This window comes from Rattus norvegicus, chromosome 10 (genome assembly GCF_036323735.1).
Source record: "Rattus norvegicus strain BN/NHsdMcwi chromosome 10, GRCr8, whole genome shotgun sequence".
In the NCBI taxonomy this organism is placed as follows: domain Eukaryota; kingdom Metazoa; phylum Chordata; class Mammalia; order Rodentia; family Muridae; genus Rattus; species Rattus norvegicus.
Window position 1 is genome coordinate 83,346,703 of NC_086028.1, and position 20,957 is coordinate 83,367,659.

Sequence of the window (20,957 nt, forward strand, 5' to 3'; positions counted from 1 at the left end):
GTGGATCTCCTTGAGTTCCAAAAAAAGCTTAAAATATCAAACAAAAACCCCCACACAGGGTAAATTGTGTTGGCCACCAAACTAACTTAATATCTATTATCTAGGCCTACTGTGGTGGTGTGTGCCTTTAGTCTCAGCATTTGGACAGCAGAGGCAGTCAGTAGATATCTGAGAGTTCAAGCCTATTCTGGTCTACACAGAGTGTCCTAGGGGAGCCAGGACTACATAGAGAAAGACCCTGTCTCAAAAAACCAAAACCAACTCCTCCCCTTGCCCCCTAGCTAGGATCTCACTCCTGTGCATTGTCTACGCTTACCAGACATAACGGGCTGCAGCATTTCCATCGTGACACAGGCAAAGGCATTTGCTACGCTCTGCAGGAAGCTCTTTCTCTCTGTTGCAGTGTTGAAGACTTTGCAGACTTTTTGCATCATTCTAACTGTCCAGTCCATGCAGTACAACTCTTTCTCACACACCTGATTCAGATGCACAGAGTAACACGATCATCAGTCTTCACGTGAAGAAAGCAGTAGAGCTTCAAAATGGCCGTGACAATGATAGCTTAGGATGAAGCGTAATTTACTACCTAGGGCAAGGTTGTGATACAGCTTACTGCTTAGGGCACCCCACTGAGTCATAATGGGCAATGCTCAATGAGTGAATAAAATGGAGAGCGATGGCACATGCCTGTGATTCCAGAACTCAGAAATTCAAGGTCATCTTAGCTACGTATTGACTTTGTGGCCAGCCTGGGCTATCTGAAACCATGTCTCAAAGATGGAAACCAAACAAAAATGTATGTACTTTAATACTTACTTTTTAAATACAATTTTCTGTATATCTCAGCTCTTGGCAGTGTCTGTCTGTCTGCCTCTCTGTGTGTGTATGTATGTGTGTGTATGAGAGAGACAGACAGACAGAAGTGGGGCTTTGAGTCAAGTGTAATGCTAATAAATAACTCACTAGAGAAAAAGTTCTTACTTACCAAAGCCAAAAAGACTATGAGCCTTGCCAGCTCGATGGCTCGCCCGTTTACAGCTTTACTAGCCATGAAAGTGAAGCAGATGTTGTTCCCGCTCAGGATCAGGAGGCGTGCATTGTTCTCCAGAAGCCACTCCCGGGGAACCACTTTTATTAGAAGAAGAGCAGTCATTTAATGAGAAATTATATAATTGCTGTAGTAAACATCTTTAAACACATTCAATATTATATTAGTTTATTGGAAATGTAATTAGTGCCAAGGGAAAGACTCAGAAATAATGTTTTAAGGTTTTTCTTTTTTTTTCAAACAGGGTTTGTTTATGTAGCCCTGGCTGTTCTGGAACTCAGTCTGTAGACCAGGCTGACCTTAGAGACTGGCCTGCCTCTGCCTTCTGAGTGCTGGGGTTTGAGGATGGCACCGTGCCTAGCATGTTTTAGCTTTTCAATTTCAGCATTCAACCAGAGAGAGCGGTCACCTGCATGCCACAGTGCTTTTAGTCAAGAAGTTCTTTTTTTTTTTTTTTCAAAGATTTATTTTATTATATATAAGTACACTGTAGCTGTCTTCAGACACACCAGAAGAGGGCATCGGATCTCTTTACAGATGGTTGTGAGCCACCATGTGGTTGCTGGGAATTGAACTCATGACCTCTGGAAGAGCAGTCGGGTGCTCTTAACCGCTGAGCCATCTCTCCAGCCCCCATAGTCAAGAAGTTCTTGTACAAGTAACACATCGGCAGGCAGTGTGCATCATATGTAGGAGGAAAGCCCTGCACACCTCGGAGTCTGTTTCCCTCTCTCCTGTCCATCAGCAGAGGGATTTCTTTTTATATCATCTAGAAGGGTGTGTATGTGGACCTGTAAAATGAGGGTAAGTAAACTCATTGAGCTGTGAAGTGATCCAGTAATACAAATCCATAAAACTGGACGTTGATTCCTTGCTATGGAACTGTTGGCTACTGAAGGGTGCTGAGGGGGTGGGGGCCATTGTAGGGGCTGTGTACCTACTGGCGAGTCACTAGGCTCCAAGGGACAGATCCATACCCATGCTCATGTGGACAGCCCTGGCTAAACTTAGTGGGTCCCAAAACAGAACAAAAAGATGATGGAGAGAAAGTCTTAAGAGGGAGGAGGGGACGTTTAAGGGAGGAGTTTGTGGGAGGAGCTATGAGAGGGTGAAGCACAGGAGCAATCAGAATGCAGTGTATACACGGACGGATTGTCAAAGAACAAGCTTAATGTAAACATTGGAAAGTAAGATAAACACATTCTTATACCACAGTATTTACATATTCCACATGCATACACACACACCAAACAACCAAAACAACAAACAACAAAACAAAAAAAAACAAAAAAACAAAAAGCATAATACAAAACTAAAAATGTTTTGGAGCTGTAACAAAACAAATTTAAAACTATATATTGAGCAATTCTTAACTTCTTATTTTTAATAATTCACTTAATTTAATGTGCACTGGTAGTTTTGTCTGCATTCTTGTCTGTGTGGGGGTGTTAAATCTCAGACAGTTGTGAGCTGCCATGTTGGTGCTGGGAATTGAACCTCAGTTCTCTGGAAGAGCAGCCAGTGCTCTTAACCACCGAGCCATCTCTCCAGCCCCACAGTTAGTAGTTAGAGAATTGTCTGTATAACTTTATGTTTGTATTATAATAATAAATTTCTATTATTCCATATTAGTAATTACATACTTTACCTGACAGCTCATCTACAAGACTGATGACATCATCTGCTGTCCAGCCTTTGGCACCTGTGTCATACAGTAACTTAATGGCATTAGCCAAACCTTTCAGACTGGACTCATCTGTAGGCCCTTCTATCATTTCCTGCCAAATCACCTGCCCTGGATTGAAACAAAAGGTAGAATATAATCAAATAGACGGTTTTGTGATAAAGACTTCAGGAATTGTTTAGAATGAAAAGGACTATACAATCCTGTTACTTATATAAAATGTCAATTCTGATAGCATTATAGATTTCTAATTAGTTGTGCTGAAACACAGCAACAGTACTTAAACCAAGAAACTAAAGTAGTTTGACATGGAGAACAATGCTTTTTTTTTTTTTAATTTGAGTACACACTAGCTGTCTTCAGACGCACCAGAAGAGGTCATCAGATCCCATTACAGATGGTCATGAGCCACCATGTGGTTGCTGGGAATTGAACTCAGGTCCTCTGGAAGAGCAGTCAGTGCTCTTAACCACTGAGCCATGTCTCCAGCCCGAGAACAATGCTTTTATAACTCCTCTGAGGAGCTTGTGCTGACCAGGCTAACAGGCCTGCCTTCCTTTGGACAACTCTTCATTGAGAAACCCACACCCATGTTGCCATGTTACTTTTTTTTAAAGTCTCTGCTTCAGCCTCCTTGTTGGGGGATGGTTTTGTGCACTGTGTATTCAGATGCTGATTACTGTGCCCAGTCAGGCTGCTGGTGCTGCCAAGCATCTCTTGTCTCAGTGTTGTGTAAAAATTGTTTCCCAGACAGAGCTGGAGAGATGGCTCAGTGATTGAGAGCACTGGCTGATCTTCCAGAGGTCCTAAGTTCAATTCCCACCAACCACATGGTGGCTCACAACCATCTGTAATGAAATATGATGCCCTCCCTCTTCTGGTGTTCATGAAGAGAGCTACAGTATATCTTATACATAAAATAAATTTTTTTTTTTTTGGTTCTTTTTTCGGAGCTGGGGACCGAACCCAGGGCCTTGTGCTTCCTAGGCAAGCGCTCTACCACTGAGCTAAATCCCCAGCCCCCCTAAAATAAATTTTAAAAGTTGTTTTCCATCACCTCTGATTGATTAATAAAGATCTGATCAGCTACAAGCTGGGCAGAGGAAAAGAGATGAGACTTCCAATCCTGGAAAGGATCTCTGGTGGGAATCAGAGAAAGACAGGGAATGTAGTACCTGTCAATAAAATCTAATGGCAAATAATCTGAGGCAGGAATAAAAGATCTTCCGGCAGGGAGAGAGCCACTTCCAGCAGAGAGAGAAAGAATTTGGTGGTGATACAGAGGAGACTGACTAAAGAAGTAGAGGAGAGGAAGGAACCAGCCACATAGCTGAAATCAGATTAGAATAAATGGGATATTAAGTTTAGAGTCAGTTGGAGAATGAGTCTAGCTTATGGCCCAGACATTTGTTAGTGATATAAGTCTCTGAGTTTTGTTTGGGAACAGGGCCATGGGAGAGAAGCCCACAGATATAAATGGTGCCCAATATGCTCTACCAACTGAGCTGGCGGGGCAGGATGCTGGGTTACGAGTACATACTGTGTTTGAAGATGCCTTAGAGCAATGACATACAATAGCTTGTGCATTTCATTTTGTGGAGTTAGAAATTTTAAAGTATGTACATATGTTAACACATCACTCTAATGACACACATTCAGAATTCCAAGGATGATTCTGAGACTGCACATTTATTAAAGATGGTGGCTATCTTGGAGATGACTTTGCAGATTAAAGCTGATGATACTCCAAGATGTGTACAATAATATTTTAGACATTATGGCATGGGACATGTTACTGGCATATCTCACAATCCTACAGGACAAGCAATGGGAGAGAGATCTAACAGGGCTTTGAAGGAAATGCTCATAGAACAGAAGGGGATATGGGATCTCCCAGAGATAGATTACATAATGCTTTACTAACTTTAAATTTTTAAAGTGCTAATGAGTAAAAAATAACACCTGCTGAGAGACATTGGATTATGGAAAAAAAAAAACTTCTAAATTAGAACACTATCCGTTTTAATGATGTGCTGAGGCAGGAAATGTGTTGCTCTGGGGAAGAAGTTTTATCTGTTTCAACAGGAGAAGAATGGATCCCATTCAAATTAAAAAAGATTCAGGGGAGACCGCCTGAATATCTAGGCTGTACGCATAAAGAAAGAAAGTAAGAAGAACAAAAATCCGGTAAAGTATATGCTGATCCCTTTACATAGGGAAAGCTCTAAAAATGGCCAAGACATGAATGTCTCCATCCAGGACTTAAGCTAAGCATAGATAACAAATCTTATGGAGTACAAAGTCCTCAGGATTTATCATGCCATATTTTCATATGACATGGATGAAAACTTATATTACAGTTTGGTTATACAGTCTAAACTAACATATAAAGACAGATGCCTCACCTGCTCAAAGAACAGAGAGTCATCTGCAGATGAACTGTGCACACTGCATATTCTATACATGTGTTGATGCAGAAGTGTACATTACCTTCGAAAGTTTCTATGTTCACAGAGGAACACGACCAGACACCAGTGAAGTTAAAGCAGGCCTGACAAGACTCAAGAAGGCGCTGAGACATACTTATTCCAGCATCCTGCTTGATCCAGCCTCAGACTGCCTCAGTAGCTTCATCAAACTTGCTTTCAGGAGAGCTTCAAAATGGTAGATCCCATTTGTTCTAGTCTCTCAGATTATTCCAGTCAGGACTTTAGTTAAGCCCTGCACTTTTATATAACACAGAGACTGGACAACAAATGTTACATCTAGATTTCTCTTTCTTTCTTTCTTTTCTTTTTTTTTTTTTAAGATTTATTCATTTATTATATATAAGTACACTGTAGCTGTCTTCAGATACACCAGAAGAGGGCATCGGATCTCTTTACAAATGGTTGTGAGCCACCATGTGGGTGCTGGGAATTGAACTCAGGACCTCTGGAAGAGTAGTTGGGTGCTCTTAACCGCTGAGCCATCTCTCCAGCCCCTTTTTTTTTTTTTAAGATTTATTTTATTTATATGAGTACGCTGTAACTGTTTTCAGACACACAAAAGAGGGCATCAGATCCCATTACAGATGGCTGTGAACCACCATGTGGTTGCTGGGAATTGAACTCAGGACCTCTGGAAGAGCAGTCAGTGCCCTTAACCACTGAGCTATTTCTCCATCCCTACAACTAGATTTCTTAAGACTGATCAATATCCTATTTTTAGGGTCCCCAAAAGAGAGGTCACCCCCCCCCCAGACAGCAGGGAGTAATTTTAAGAGAATGACACTCCATTTCCAAAAATGGGATAAGTGGTTTTCGGTCGTGTAGTGGATGATGGATGTCTATCATCGTTTTTGGCGGGTTAATCACAAGTTATTAATGGTCTTGGTCAGGGATGATACAAAATACAAGAGGTTCGATTCAGGGATTTCTCTTTTTCTTTCCTCCATTCTTCTTTCTCTCCTTGCTAGTATTAGTGGGAAAAAAGAGTGAGAAAGGATAAAAAGAAAAAAGGGGGATATAGGAATGATAGGATTAAACAATAGATTATTGAATCTACTTTTAAACTAAAAAACAATAACAAGCTAAATATTTTACACTTGTATGGATTAATTTAAGGTAATTTTTGCTGTAACATACTGTATATATGTTTCAACTTTTGTATTAGGTATTATAGCTATGCAACTTATTTAAAAATGCAATGTGATATTCTAGTCCTTTTGAAAGTTGCTATTACAAACTGTTTAGAGTAATTAAGAAAAGCAAGTTAGTAGTTAGTCAATAACTTATGTTCAGGGCTGGAAAGATGCTCAGTGGTTGGGAGCACTAACTGCTCTTCCAGAGAGGTCCTGAGTTCAATTCCCAGCAACCACATGGTGGCTCACAACCATCTGTAGTGAGATCTGATGCCCTCTTCTGGTGTGTCTGAAGACAGCTACAGTATACTTATATATAAAATAAATAATTAAAAAAATTTATGTTCATGTTAGGTACTAGTACAGTTAGATACAGAAATATGTTTCTTAGGTTGAAGAGACAGTAAATAGCTAGAAACAAACAACGTGCCTATTCAGTTATACTATACATAGATGGTCTTCAAAAACTTCAGAGGTATACAGAATGTGGCATTTAAAGATGTTTTGTTAGTAAAAGGCTTTTTAGACAGCAAGAGTTCTCAGCTCCTGGCAGCACCCCATTCCACTTCAAAGATGATGAGCATCAGAGAACCTTTGGATGGAGTTTTCTCCTGTGTGGCAAGCTAGCCATTAGGCAAGAAACTTCCCTTCCCTCAACTAATGATAGCATACTGTTCAAGCTATGGACAACAGGACACAGAAGTCTGTTGTCACGTTTGTAAGGACAAGGTGAGCAGGTCCTTCATCATTCCTGCTTCATAGAAAAGTCTGTTATATACTGGGCCAGAAGGTCAAAGATGATGCTCCAACATTGCAAAGGAACCTTGGATAACTGTGTAGGCAGCCAACTGCCTCTGTCTATAGTTTTGAAAGCTGCTTGCTCTGCACACTTCCTGTTTTTCTCAGTTAATACTTTTATCCTTCTCAGGTCTCTGATGGGGTTAAAGACTAGATAGTTATAGACTCACAGTTAAACTTAAGTTGTTTAACATTAAAAAATATGTGTTTTAAAGCCTAAAAGGATATTCATAGGCTGATACAGGCAAATTAATGAAGTAGAGAACTCTGAACTTACCAAGAAAGGATAAGTAGAGTACTTTCTCCAAGGCTGCCAAATACAAATGAACTAGACTTGTGAATGTAATTTTTACCTGAGAGTTTTCACAACTATTCTTATTGTACATAGTTTAATAATATAAAAGAATGAGCTTTTATTGGACTAAAAGGGAGAGACATAAGAAGATGGTTTTACATACTGTGTATTCAGAAGCTGATTACTCTGCCCAGACATCTGGTTGCAGTCTGGATGTTGGCACTGTCAATCAACTCCTGAATCACCTCTATTGGTTAATAAAGACCTGATCAGCTAAGCCAGCCCAGAGAGGAGGAGGTGGGACTTCGGATCCCAGAGATGGTCTTTGGTGGGGACCAAAGAGACACAGGGAGATTTGTCATGAGCGATTAACCATGAGCAGGTGGCCAGGACAATTGCCATGAGGACGCCCATGGAGTAGGAGCAGCCAGGCAAGACTAAGTTGGCAAGTAATGGGGCACTTGGCTGGGTAGTGGACAGCAATATACAGGTTATAATAGGGTTATAATATGAGTATCTGTCCAGTTACAGTGCTGAAGCTTATAGTAAATATAAGGTCTCCATGACTTTATTTGGGAGCTAGAGTGGGAATAGAAATGGCAGAATTACTTCTATATATATTAACATATCTTTTTAATTTAACTTTTTTGGTCCTGAGGACTATAGAAATTTTGTTTGTATGTTTGTGATATACACTATTACATATGTATGACTGTTTCCCTGCATATATATCTGTGTACTATATGCATGCCTGGTACCACAGAAGTCAGAAGGATCCCCTGGGATAGGAGTTATAGGTGGTTGTGAGCCATCATGTGGGTGCTAGGAAACAAACCTAGGTCTTCTCAAAGAGCATCCAGTGCTCTTTTTTTTTTTTTCCTTTTCTTTCTTTTTTTTTTTTTTTCCGGGGCTGGGGATTGAACCCAGGACCTTGCGCTTCCTAGACAAGCGCTCTACCACTGAGCCAAATCCCCAACCCCGTATCCAGTGCTCTTGATCACTGAGCCATCTCTCCAGTCCTCCACATTAACATATCTTTGTTGGGCTGGAGAGATGGCTCAGTGGTTAAGAGCACCAACTGCTCTTCCAGAGGTCCTGAGTTCAAATCCCAGCAACCACATGGTGGCTCACCACCATCCATAATGAGATCTGATACCCTCTTTTGTTGTGTCTGAAGATAGCTACAGTGTACTTATATATAATAGATAAATCTTAAAAAAAAAACCCATATCTTTATTAAGTCACAACTTTGCTTCATACAAAAGAATAGAGATTTTATCTACTTACTATTTATTTTATCCTTTTTATGTGTGAGTATGCATGCATGTGGAAGCCAGGGGTCATTCCTTAGGACTCATCCACTTTAATTAGCTCCACAGTATAAAGGGAGAAGTGATTCCTGCAGGTTGTCCTATGACCTATGACCTCCACAAACACACCATGTTACATGCAGGCACACACACACACACACACACACACACACACACACACACACACAAAATCAATCAATCAATCAAACAATGTATGTTTGTCTGTTTCTGTATTTATTTTTGAGGCAGAGTCTTATGTATTTCTGACTGGTCTAGAACTCAATACATTGTCAGAATACAGTCCAAGAACTGGAGTCCTGTGAGAATTCTGAGTGCTTGTCAAAAAACTCCAAGAAAACAGGGCAAGAGTCTTGTGACCTCAGTTTCTTCAAAAACACAAAATAGTTCTTGGAATGTGTTTTCCTGCTCCTCCCAGGTGACTCAGGTAAGAGTTACTTCAGATTACTCATTACAATCGCCCTTGTTGTTGTTTATTTGCCTCTATAATTGGACACTTTACTCATGTGACTCTTCTTTACCCTCAGAGTTATAAATTATCTGGTGCTCTGAATAAAGTTGGCTATTGCAAGACACTATTGTATGAATCTGCCTAGCTTTCAGGCTCCATTTTTCTTGGTCCCACTGCCTCTAGAGCAGTAAACAGCTATGTAGATCAGCCTGGCCTTGAACTCACAGAGCTCTACTACCTCTTGTACACCAACCAGTAAAGATGGATTGGGTTTTTGTTTTGGTTTTGGTTTTGGTTTGGTTTTTTGTTTTTGGTGGTGGTAGGGGTTGTTTGTTTAATTTTGGTTTTTCAAGACAGGGGTTCTTTAAGTTGCCCTGGCTGTCTTGGAATTCACTCTGTAGACCAGACTGGCCTTGAACTCAAGTAGATCCATCTGCCTCTGACTCCCAAGTGCTGGGACTAAAGACGTGGTCATCCTGCTTCGTACCAGTAAAATTTTTAAAAAGCCTATCTAAAGAAAAATTAATTAGCCAGGTATGTAACACACATCCATGAAAAATAATGGTGCTTACCATCATGAGGAGATGTTGGTCCAAAGATAATATATAGCAATCTTGCCTGATTCACCATTGGCCACGGCTTTAATATTCGAGTTAACCAAAATGCAGAATCACTCCGATGCGTCCAGTGATCAAGTAGGACATTCCGGCAGAACAATCTAACCCTTAACTCCAGTTTTCGAGCACTTCCTATGAAGAAAAAGGAGTTATAAATCATTCTTTTAAGAACGGTAAGTTACATACTGGACTGTGGTTAAAAGAGAGATCATAAGGGGTTGGGGATTTAGCTCAGTGGTAGAGCGCTTGCCTAGCAAGCACAAGGCCCTGGGTTCAGTCCCCAGCTCCAAAAAAAAAAAGAAAAGAAAAGAAAAAAAAAAGTAAAAAGAGAGATCATGGTTCAGTCCCCAGCTCCGAAAAAAAGAACCAAAAAAAAAAAAAGAGAGATCATAAGCTGAGTGCATGAACAGGGAGTCACCAAGAAGTCAAAGGTCCTCTACCTTTAGAGTTTGATTATCTTCTTATGTTTCCTTTCTTTTTTTTTTTTTTTTTGGTTCTTTTTTTTCGGAGCTGGGGACCGAACCCAGGGCCTTGCGCTTCCTAGGTAAGCGCTCTACCACTGAGCTAAATCCCCAGCCTCTTATGTTTCCTTTCTTTATCTTCAACAATTTGAGTAATGGGTAAATCGAAATCCATGCTCAATTTGACCAGAATCTTATATAGTTTTAGATTTATTTATTCAGATTGGTCTTACATATCCCAGACTGACTTTGAACTCCTTATGTGGTCAATACTGACCTTAAACTTCAGATCCCCCTGCTTCCATGTCCTAAACACTGAAGTTACAGGTCTGTCACTGCACCCAATTTATGTGACGGCAGGTACTCTTGCCAAACTGAACTGCATCCTTGCCAGATTTTAGTTTTAAAGGGAAATAATGCAAAGAAAAACCAGATGTGCATCATCAATACAGTTGTACTAAAAGTGTTATTCTTTCTTCCATAAAAATTTTAAGAAGTTATATGATTTATTTATATTTTGGCTTAATAATTTTTCTTTTTTTTTATTAACTTGAGTATTTCTTTTTTTATTTTATTTTATTTTTTTTTTTATTAACTTGAGTATTTCTTATATACATTTCAAGTGTTATTCCCTTTCCCGGTTTCCGGGCAAACATCCCCCTCCCCCCTCCCCTTCCTTATGGGTGTTCCCCTCCCAACCCTCCCCCCATTGCCGCCCTCCCCCCATAGTCTAGTTCACTGGGGGTTCAGTCTTAGCAGGACCCAGGGCTTCCCCTTCCACTGGTGCTCTTACTAGGATATTCATTGCTACCTATGGGGTCAGGCTTAATAATTTTTCAATGGTACTTATTTTTATTTTGTGTATATGGGTGTTTTGACTGCATATATGTTATATTTTTAAATTCTCTGTATGTGCCATGGCACCTATATGGAAGTCAGTTCTTTCCTCTCTCCCATGCAGATCCTGGGGATTCTAATTAGGTTCAAATACCTTTACCTGCCAAGTCCCACAATTTTAATTTTCTGAGACTGGATTCTATATAGCCCAGAATTCTTTATATAGATATTTTATACATAGCTGAGACTAGTCTTGAACTCCTAATATTCATGCCTTTTTTTCCATATTCTGGGATCAGAGGTATGAGCTAGGCCTGATTTTATTTATTTATTTACTTACTTATTTTTCCACACAGGGTTTCTTGGATCCCAGGCTGGTCTTGCCTGTGATATAGTATAGAGCCAAGGATGACTTTGAGTTGCTTATCCTTCTGGTTCCAACTCTAAAGAGCTGGGATGACACTCAGGTGCCACCATATCAATTTCATTCAGTGTTGGAACATGCAGGGAAAGCAATGAACCACCATCTAACCTACCCCTCCAGATCCCAAATTAAGTATTAAAGCATGAAAGAGAAAGATGGTATTTCAGGAAAATGAGAAAATGGGAAAAGGTTCCCAGTAGGATACAACTGCATAAAGAACATTGGAAACTCAGTGAGTAAAGAACGGTATGCTGAAGTCAAACTAGCACAGTGGGTAGCACACTTGCTTATTTACTTACCTATTTACTTAGGACCCACCTTCTCTTTATGATCCCTGGCTGTCCTGGAACTCAGTATGTAGACCAACCTGGCCCCAAATTCAGACGTTTACTGTCTCTACCTCAAGCCTGGGATTAAGGGTGTGCCACCATGGCCATCAGGCAAAGAGTTTGAAATGTAGGTAGGGACCAGAACCTGAAGGCTAATTTATGTAGCTTAGATTTTATTTTGAATATGTTAGGTTAAAAAGCTAACAAAAGTTTCTCATCAGAAGAAAGACATTTAAATTGTTATCAGCCATTGGGTTTCTAAGTCTGCCTGGCCTACATATAAAGCTGGAGTCAGGTCTGCGCTAGACAGTGAGCCTCTTGCTGCTAGGTGTAGCTCAGTGTAGAGCCTACTACACTCACTACCCCCCCAGCTCAACCTTCAGCAGCCCCTTGCCCAAAAGGAAAGAAACACGAGACTCTACCTAAGCAAGGACATAACTAAATCTGCCCTTTTATCTGTAAGTTTTTTACAGTGAAATGTTTGGATTTGGCAGAAAATCAGTATACAAATCAAGTAGCTTAGTCTAAGCCTTACAACTTTCTGTTTGCTTTGAGATTTATAAAATAAATAAACATTATAAATGTCGAGTTTCTTGTTTATAAATTCCAATCATTTTCCCCAGAAGAATTATCTTGGATTTAGGGTCCGTCCCCGTCCCTTCTGTGTTAGTCAATGTTCTCCAAGGAAACAACCAATAGGAAGCAGATCGCACCTACATGGCATTCCAGTTCAGTTGGCACTGGAGCTGGAGCCCACTGTTAGCTGAGCCCAGCCCAGCCCTTCCACACTTGTTTACCTTTGACCTCTACCTCCTCTTAACATTTCATCTGTACACAGTAGAATCTCTCAACTGAAAGTCTTTACCTGGTTTGTTACAGACAACAGTCTGCATCTTTCGGGAGAGATTAGTCTGCTCACATAAGAAGTTATACACACGATGACATTCAAGTTCATCCCAGCCTGCGGTTAAAGTCTGAAGAAATAGAAGAAACAGTGTACAAGTTCAGACACAAATTGGAAGGCTAAGCCACTACTTCCTAATCTGAATAAGCTGATGTTAGAGTCTAGGTGATGTTTACCCTTTCTGGAGTTATTCAAATTCACAAGAAATTTACATGGTTACAACCTAAAAATTCTCCAAAAATCTTTCTTTTTGGTTGGGAAGAAAGTATCTTTTAAGAGAACTTTTTTTTTCTTTTAAGTTTTTTAAGATAGGGTTTCTCTATGTAGTCCTAGCTGTCGTGGAACTCACTCTGTAGACCAGACTGGCCTTGAACTCAAACACCTACTTTCCTTTGCCTCCCAAGTGCTGGAATTATGTGCCACCACCACCCAGCAAATTTTAAGTTTTTTATGTTTTTATTCCTATTTATATTTATGCGTCTCTGTGAGGTTATGCTACATGAGCGTAGATACTCGTGGGAGCCAGAAGAGTTGGAACTACAGGCAATTTTGAGCTGCCCTGATGTGGTGCTGGGAACCAAATTTTGGAGTTCTACGAGAGCATCAAGTACTCCTAACTGAAGAACCGTTTCTACAGCCTTCTAACTCACCCTACATCTGCCTGCATTAAGCTTGAGTAATGAGACTGCAGTGACTTAGTTTTTAAACTTAAACTAAATTAAATCAATTATTAATTTCTTTTTGTGTACGTGTATGTAAGAATGTATGCAACCATGGAGACCACACACACACAGGAGGAGGCTGGGTTTCCTCTCCTACATGCTCCTTATTCCTTTGGACACTATCTCATCAAACTCAGAATTTGTATTTTGGGCTATGCCCCATGGATAGGGTTACAGACCATCAAGGCAATGGAAACTTCTTACTTGTGGGCTGGAGGTTTGAATGTAGCCTTACATAACAAATAATCCTACCTCCTGGACCATGTTTTCAGCTTCTGTAGCTTAGTTGTTTGTTTGTTTGATTGGCTGGTTTTTTGGTTTTTTGGGAGGGGTTTTCCAACCGAAGTCAGAAAACCTGCTAGACAGATTCTAAAGGAGCTGGAACACTTGTAGCTTAGTTGTAGAGAGAACTTCTCAGACCCTTACACCTGCCATTTGATATTGTTTACAAATAATAATGATCCCATTTAACATGAGAATTGTGCTTGCTTATGACTTGTTGCTTTTAATAATGAGACAGATCTCACTATGTAACCCTGGTTGGCCTAGAAGTCATTAGGTAGACCAGGATGGCCTCTAACTCAAAATTAGCCTCTGTCTTTGCCTCCAGAGCACTGGGATTAAAGGTGTATGACACCATTCTTGGCCCCACATATAAATCCTTAAAATATTTAACTGGATTTTACAGGTTTAAAAAATAATCTTTTGGGACAGTGAGATGACTCAGCAGGTAAAGGGTTAAAATCTAAGCTACAGGAAAAGGAACACTGGCTCCCTAAGTTGTCCCTCTGACACTTACACATACATGCATTCATACATGTATGTGTGCCTGGTACCCAAGGAGGTCAGAAGAGGGCTGAAAGGCCTCCTACAATTGGAGCTGGGGTAATTGTGAGCCAGCATAGGCATGCGCTAGAAATTGAACCTGGGTCCCCTGGAAGAGCAGCCAGTCCCTCTTACTGCTGAGCCATCTCTCCAGACCCACGCACATTTAAAAGGAAATTAATCAGGCAGGTGAGGGTTGTATCCAGCACTTGGGAGGCAGAGGTAGGTGATCCTTTGAGTGTGAGGCCAACTTGATCTAAAGAGCCAGTTCCAGGATTACCAGGGCTAACAGAGAAATCCTGTGTAGAAAAGCCAAAACAAATAATCTTCAATCCCAGCACCCTACAATTTAACATTATTCCTTCTAGAATAAGAGAGATTGCTAAGCACTGATTATTTCTGGTGAAAAGAAATCAGTAGACAGGAGACAGCTCTGGGAGGGAGGCATTTTACTTTATATCTTTTGTTCCTTTTGAATTATACATGAATCCATATTTTAATACTTAAGCCAAAAATAGAAAATACAAAACCAATAGGAAAAAGTAGAAATCTGCCATGGAAGAGTGTTAGTAGGAAGTCCTAGAATCTGGGTGCGTAGGAGCTGGTGGCTGGCGGCCTGGGATACAGCAGAAGACTCTTAGGTAGAGTCCTGAGGTGTGTGCTAAGAGCCTAAGGTGGCAATAAGTTCTAAATTAGATAATTCATGTAGAGGTTTTAGGATGGTGTCTGTCACATAGTATAAGGCTTAACAAATGACACTTTTTATTTTTATGAGTAAATATTTTCATTTTTATGAGTAAATATTTTTAAATAATAAATTGATTTCTAAAGTCACATTTCAGAAAACTAGTCCATAAATTTAAATTCGAAATACTTATAAAAAAGTTAGGTGTAGTGGTATAGTCCTTTAATCCCAGCACTTAGGACACAGGAACAGCTGAGTTCAAGGCCATCTTGGTTTACAAAATGAGAGCTACATAGTGACTCAAAAAAGCAAAACAAAAAACAAACAAAAAATTATATAAACACATATACCACCTTTAGTCTCTCTCTTTTTTTTTAAAGATTTATTTATTCATTTATTACATATAAGTACAGACACACCAGAAGAGGGCATTGGATCCCATTACAGATGGTTGTGAGCCACCATGTGGTTGCTGGGGATTGAACTCAGGACCTCTGGAAGAGCAGTCGGTGCTCTTAACTGCTGAGCCATCTCTCCAGCCCACCACCTTTAGTCTCTTAAACTGGCTATGGGTTGGGTTCAGCTCAGTGGTAGAGTGCTTACCCAGTATCCCTAAGAACCTAGGTTTAATCCCCATGTCACAAAAATCAAACAAAAAAAGTTTTAGTACACTTGTGTAGAGCAAATAAATGCTAAGCAGTTCTCACCAGTTACAAAACCAAAGATACCCTTAACAAATGTAACAGTGTTACTTGTCTTTAAGATTATTATACCTTCTCTAACTCACACAGGGATCCCAATGCTCTATTTGTTAACAGTTCAAAGTCATTCCTTTCATTCTTTCATTAAACACTGTACCTGTAAAAACATGCCATAACATGATAATCCTAAACACTGCAGAGGAGCTGAGCAGCCACTGAACTTGAAGCAGGGAACCTGTAAAGAGAGCAACTGTCAGTAGACTATACAAAGCTGCCCCGAGGCAGGGCTTGTCTGGGTAACCCTGCTGTCCAGACTGGCCTCAAATTCAGAGATCCACTTGCCTCTACCTCCCTCTCTGAGATTAATGGCATGTACTACCTTGCCTGGCTACTGGAGATATCTTGAAACAGAGTGTAGCCCTTTTCTTTCTTTCTTTCTTCTTTTTTTAAAGTGAAGTGGTTTGGTTCCCACTGACTTGGCTTGGAGCACCCCCCACCCCCAATGACTGTGTGTTCAGCCTACCAAGGGTGTAGGGGAGGAGCTAAAGACTTTTTTTAAAAAGAGAGATTGAAGGGGTTGGGGATTTAGCTCAGTGGTAGAGCGCTTACCTAGGAAGCGCAAGGCCCTGGGTTTGGTCCCCAGCTCCGGAAAAAAAAAAGAACCAAAAAAAAAGAGAGAGAGATTGATTGATTTATATTCGTCCACTGTTGCTGACTTCAGACGCACCAGAAGAGGGCATCAGATCCCATTACAGATGGTTGTGAGCCACCATGTGGTTGCTGGGAATTGAACTCAGGACCTCTGGAAGAGCAGTCAGTGCTCTTAACCACTGAGCCATCTCTCCAGTCCGAGAGTAGCTCTCATTAAAGAAAAACTGTGCTGGAGGGATGGCTCCAAAGTTAAAAGCACTGGCAGAGGGAATTGAGTTCAATTCCCAGCACCCAGCTGATGGCTCACAACCATGTATGACTGTAGTCCCATGGGATCCATGTAGTAGGCAGATAGATAAAGCATCCACATACATAAGATGCATCTTTTATAGCCCGGCATGGCCCACATGCACTTAATCTCCAAAATTGGGAGACACAGGCAGTCGGATCTTTGTGGTGAGCTTGAGGCCAGCTTTGTCTACAGAGTGAGTTCTGGGAGAGCCAGGGCTGTTTTACAGAAAAACTGTCTCAAAACACACACGCACACGCGCACACACACACACACACACACTTTTCAACCTGAAGATATAACTCAGTTATTGTTACATAGCATACAAGAAGCCTGAGGTCCCATTTCCAGAATAGCAAAACAAAACAAAAACCCCGTCTCTACTGTTGGTACATTTACATAAAAGATTCTAACATTTAGAAATTATTGTTGTAGTGGTGATGATATTTTGTTTGTTTTGTTTTGTTTTATTGAATTTCATTAGAGTTTAAAAGAAAAACTCCAAGGGCAGGCAAGCTATCAATCTCAGCAGCTGAGGAGGAGGGTGGAGGAGAGGAGAGAAGAGGCCATGTCTTTTAGGCTGCTATGGTGGTTAACTACATGCAGACAAGCACCAAAAGGAGGAGGGAGGAAGCCCAACTGAGGAAAAAGCTAATGAGATTCTGGGAGAAATAAACAGAAGAGGAAAAGCTGCCCCTTTCCAAGTCCTCATCGAGGTTCACAGTGGCTCATGAAGACTGTTTTGTTTATTCTTTGAGACATGGTCTCTTGTAGTCCAGCCTGGCCTTGAATTGATTCCATAGGAGAGATGACTCTGATGCCCTGATCCTCAAGCCTCTGCCTCTTGATTGCTGGGACCACAGACCTGTGCCACTGCCCTGGGTAAGAGCTGCTAGGAATCAAATCAGACTAAGCAGTGATCTATCAACTGAGCCACACCCCTAAGTCATCACTGTAAACAACACTGGCAGCTGTGAAAAAGATGCTGGCTCAGCAGATAAAGTGTTTGTCTCATAAGGCTGAGGATCAGAATTCAATCCTGGAACCATGTGAAGAAAGAGGACAGCCATAAAGTGTACTCTGACCTCCACATGTACACCATGGCATATATACCATCACATGCAAAAATAAGTATTACAAAATACTCATTGCTTTATTATTCTTGTATGGTATAAAATATACTGCACAACCACACATGGTATACAATGTAACACTCATGAAGTATTTTTGTCTAGCATTTCACCTATTTTCTTTTTTTTTTTTCTTTTTTCTTTTTTTCGGAGCTGGGGACCGAACCCAGGGCCTTGCGGTTGCTAGGCAAGCGCTCTACCACTGAGCTAAATCCCCAACCCCTCACCTATTTTCATAGAAGTTGTTTGTGGATAACTAAAATTGTAGACAAAAGAGATAACTGTACTATATTACATCATGTAATCTCCAAGTTATTGGTAAAGTATTATATCATCATTGGCTAACTTTTTGGTACTGATTCATGAAGTCTTATTAGTTATAGGTTTAGGGAGCTAGCCAGTGGTGGCACAAGCTTTTAATCCCACCACTTAGGAGGTAGACAAAGGTGGATCTCTGTGAGTTTGAAGCCATCCCAGTCTAAAGCTTGTTCCAAGACAGACAAGGCTACACAGAGAAGCACTGTCTGAAAGAAAGGAAGAAAGGAAGAAAGGAAGAAAGGAAGAAAGGAAGAAAGGAAGAAAGAAAGAAAGAAAGAAAGAAAGGAAGGAAGGAAGGAAGGTAGGTAGGTAGATAGGTAGATAAACAGATAGATAATTCAGTGGTTAAGAGAGCTTGCTCTTGGGGCTGGAGAGATGGCTCAGTGGTTAAGAGCACTGACTGCTCTTCCAGAGGTCCTGAGTTCAAATCCCAGCAACCACATGGTGGCTCACAACCATCTGTAATGAGATCTGATGCCCTCTTCTGGTGTGTCTGAAGACAGCTACAGTGTACTCATATACATAAAATAAATAAATCTTAAAAAAAAAAAAAGAGAGAGCTTGCTCTTCTTTAGGGAATATAAGTTGGTACCCACATCAAGTGGTTCACAACCACTTATAACTCCAGAGGATCTGACATCTTTTGGCTTCCATGGGCTTCCACAAACAGAAACATACACATACACACAATTGAGAAATAAAATAAATCCTGTCTTTAAAAGATAGGGTTGGGGTTGGAGAGATGACTCAGCAGTTAAGGGCCCTTGCTATTCTTGTAGAGGATCTAGGTTTGACTTCCAGCATGGCTCACTCCTGCCTGTAGATCTGATTCCAGGGAATCTGATGCCTTCTTTTAGCTTCCATGGGCACCAGGCACACATGATACATTGCATACATACAGGCAAACCAGACATACATGCAGGAATTTGAAAAGATAGGCTTATAAAGAATACATGACATTAGTGAAAAGTTATCTTTACTGGAAATTGAGATGGTGCACTAATTCCAGTTTATGACTTACTTCTGAGAGTATCTTCTGAATGTATTTCAGTCTTTCCTTGGTGGGAAGCAGCAAGGTGCATCTTTTAAATAGTAGACCTGAGAAAGGAAGAAAACAAGAAAAAAGTGACAATACAATTTAAACTTATCAACAACACAGTGCAACAGTCCTTGCTAAAAAAAATTAAGTATGCTACACTACTGTATACTATGATACTTTTTTTTTTCTTTTTTCTTTTGGAGCTGAGGACCAAACCCAGGGCCTTGTGCTTGCTAGGCAAGCGCTCTACCACTGAGCTAAATCCCCAACCCCTATGATACCATTTTTACACAAATATTTGGGAGGAACAATAAAAAACATACACTGCATGACAGTCACCAAGTGATGCTGATATCCATCTGGCTTTAGCAAAAGCCAAAAACTTGTGATATAAATAATATAGGACACATGTCAGAGTGACTTAAAAAAGATACAATAATAAGGCATAATAATACATTAGTGAAACTATATCTTACTCTGTAGAAAATACGGTCTAGTATCTCTCGGGATTTAATAGGGAAAACGCTATTAAAATTGTGCCATTTGGAAAGGATAAAAATATTTTGTATGTCTTTCTCAAAATATAAAAATTTGGCTGGGTGTGATAACCTACACTTTAATCCTACCATTTGGGAGGCAGAGGCAGGCAATCTGAGTTGAGGACAGTCTGGTTTCAGGACAGCCAAGGCTACACAAAAAACTGTCTCGAAAGAAAGAAAGAAAAAAAGAAAGGAAGGAAGGAAGGAGGAAAGAGAGAGAAGATTATCAGTGCATACCTTTAATCCCAGCACTCGGAAGGTAGAGACAGATGGATCTCTGTGAGTTTGAGGCCAGCCTGGTGTACATACTAGGTTCCAGGACAGCCAGAAAACAAAAACAAAACAAAAATAAAAAGAATATTTTTATGTCATTATTTACAATTTCAGAGGTTAGAAGTCACTTTTGCTCACAGAAATTATATAGATTGGATTCAATAATTATCTTTCTCTTCAAAACTCATATTTTTCTTTTTCAGACAGGGTTTCTGCTTCTCCTGGACCTAGCTATGCAGACCAGGTTAGCCTTTAACTCATAAAGATCTGCCTGTCTTTGTCTCTGGGTAGTGGGATTAAATGTACCACGTTAGTTTCTATTAAACCTTTATGTGTGTGAGTGTTTTGCCAGCATGAATTATGTACACAGGGTGTAGATCACCTGGAACTGGAGTTACAGATGGCTGTGAACCACTATGTGTGTGCTGGGAATCAAACCCTAGCCTTCTGCAAGAGCAACAAGTGCTCCTAACCACTGAACCATCCCTCCGGCCCCTCAGGGATATTTTATAGAGCTAGCATGTTCATAATGTGTAGGATTCTGTCATGACATTAGAAAAAAGAAAAAAGATATACTTGGTAAGGAAAAGATATACTTGAATATCACTTTCTCCAGTTTTTATTCTTTATATAAGATAATCACCACTTCTCTACATTTAGTCCTTACATAATAAAATGATTATATAATCCTGAAGAATCTATAGAAACCAAGTTTATCTTTAGAAATTGCTGTGTTTGGGTAACACATGACCAGAATTGGGTTTTTAAAGATGAACCCTCCTTATTTTTGCTTATAGGGAGTTATTCTCAGTGTTTGGCTTTAGCCTGAGTTCTGTCCTTCCATGTTTTGGCACTATGTCTCATGTTATATCATAGCTGGGACTGTAAGATAAAACCGCAATACTGGTTGCCTTTTCTACTGCAAACCTCCTATTTTTAAGAGTTTAAGTTTACCATAAAAGCCTTGCATTTGGCTGACTGTTTTTT

At 40.2% G+C, this 20,957-nt stretch overlaps 1 protein-coding gene and 1 non-coding gene across 5 annotated transcripts in view; both read right to left on the reverse strand.

Moving 5' to 3' along the window:
• Fbxo47 (F-box protein 47) overlaps positions 1–20,957 on the reverse strand; it is a 44,920-nt gene that overhangs the window by 14,953 nt on the left and 9,010 nt on the right. For all 4 annotated transcript variants that reach the window (XM_063270147.1, XM_039087733.2, XM_039087734.2 and 1 more), the window contains 7 exons: positions 19,141–19,217; positions 15,889–15,966; positions 12,760–12,868; positions 9,799–9,975; positions 2,697–2,843; positions 986–1,128; positions 317–476 (listed from right to left, as the gene is read on the reverse strand). In XM_063270147.1, the coding sequence (XP_063126217.1) occupies positions 317–476; positions 986–1,128; positions 2,697–2,843; positions 9,799–9,975; positions 12,760–12,868; positions 15,889–15,966; positions 19,141–19,217 (891 nt within the window). The remainder of the gene's footprint in view (positions 1–316; positions 477–985; positions 1,129–2,696; positions 2,844–9,798; positions 9,976–12,759; positions 12,869–15,888; positions 15,967–19,140; positions 19,218–20,957) is intronic.
• Positions 13,848–13,909, reverse strand: LOC120095381 (U7 small nuclear RNA). The gene has a single exon (XR_005490858.1). It is a non-coding gene; the product is annotated as a U7 small nuclear RNA (small nuclear RNA).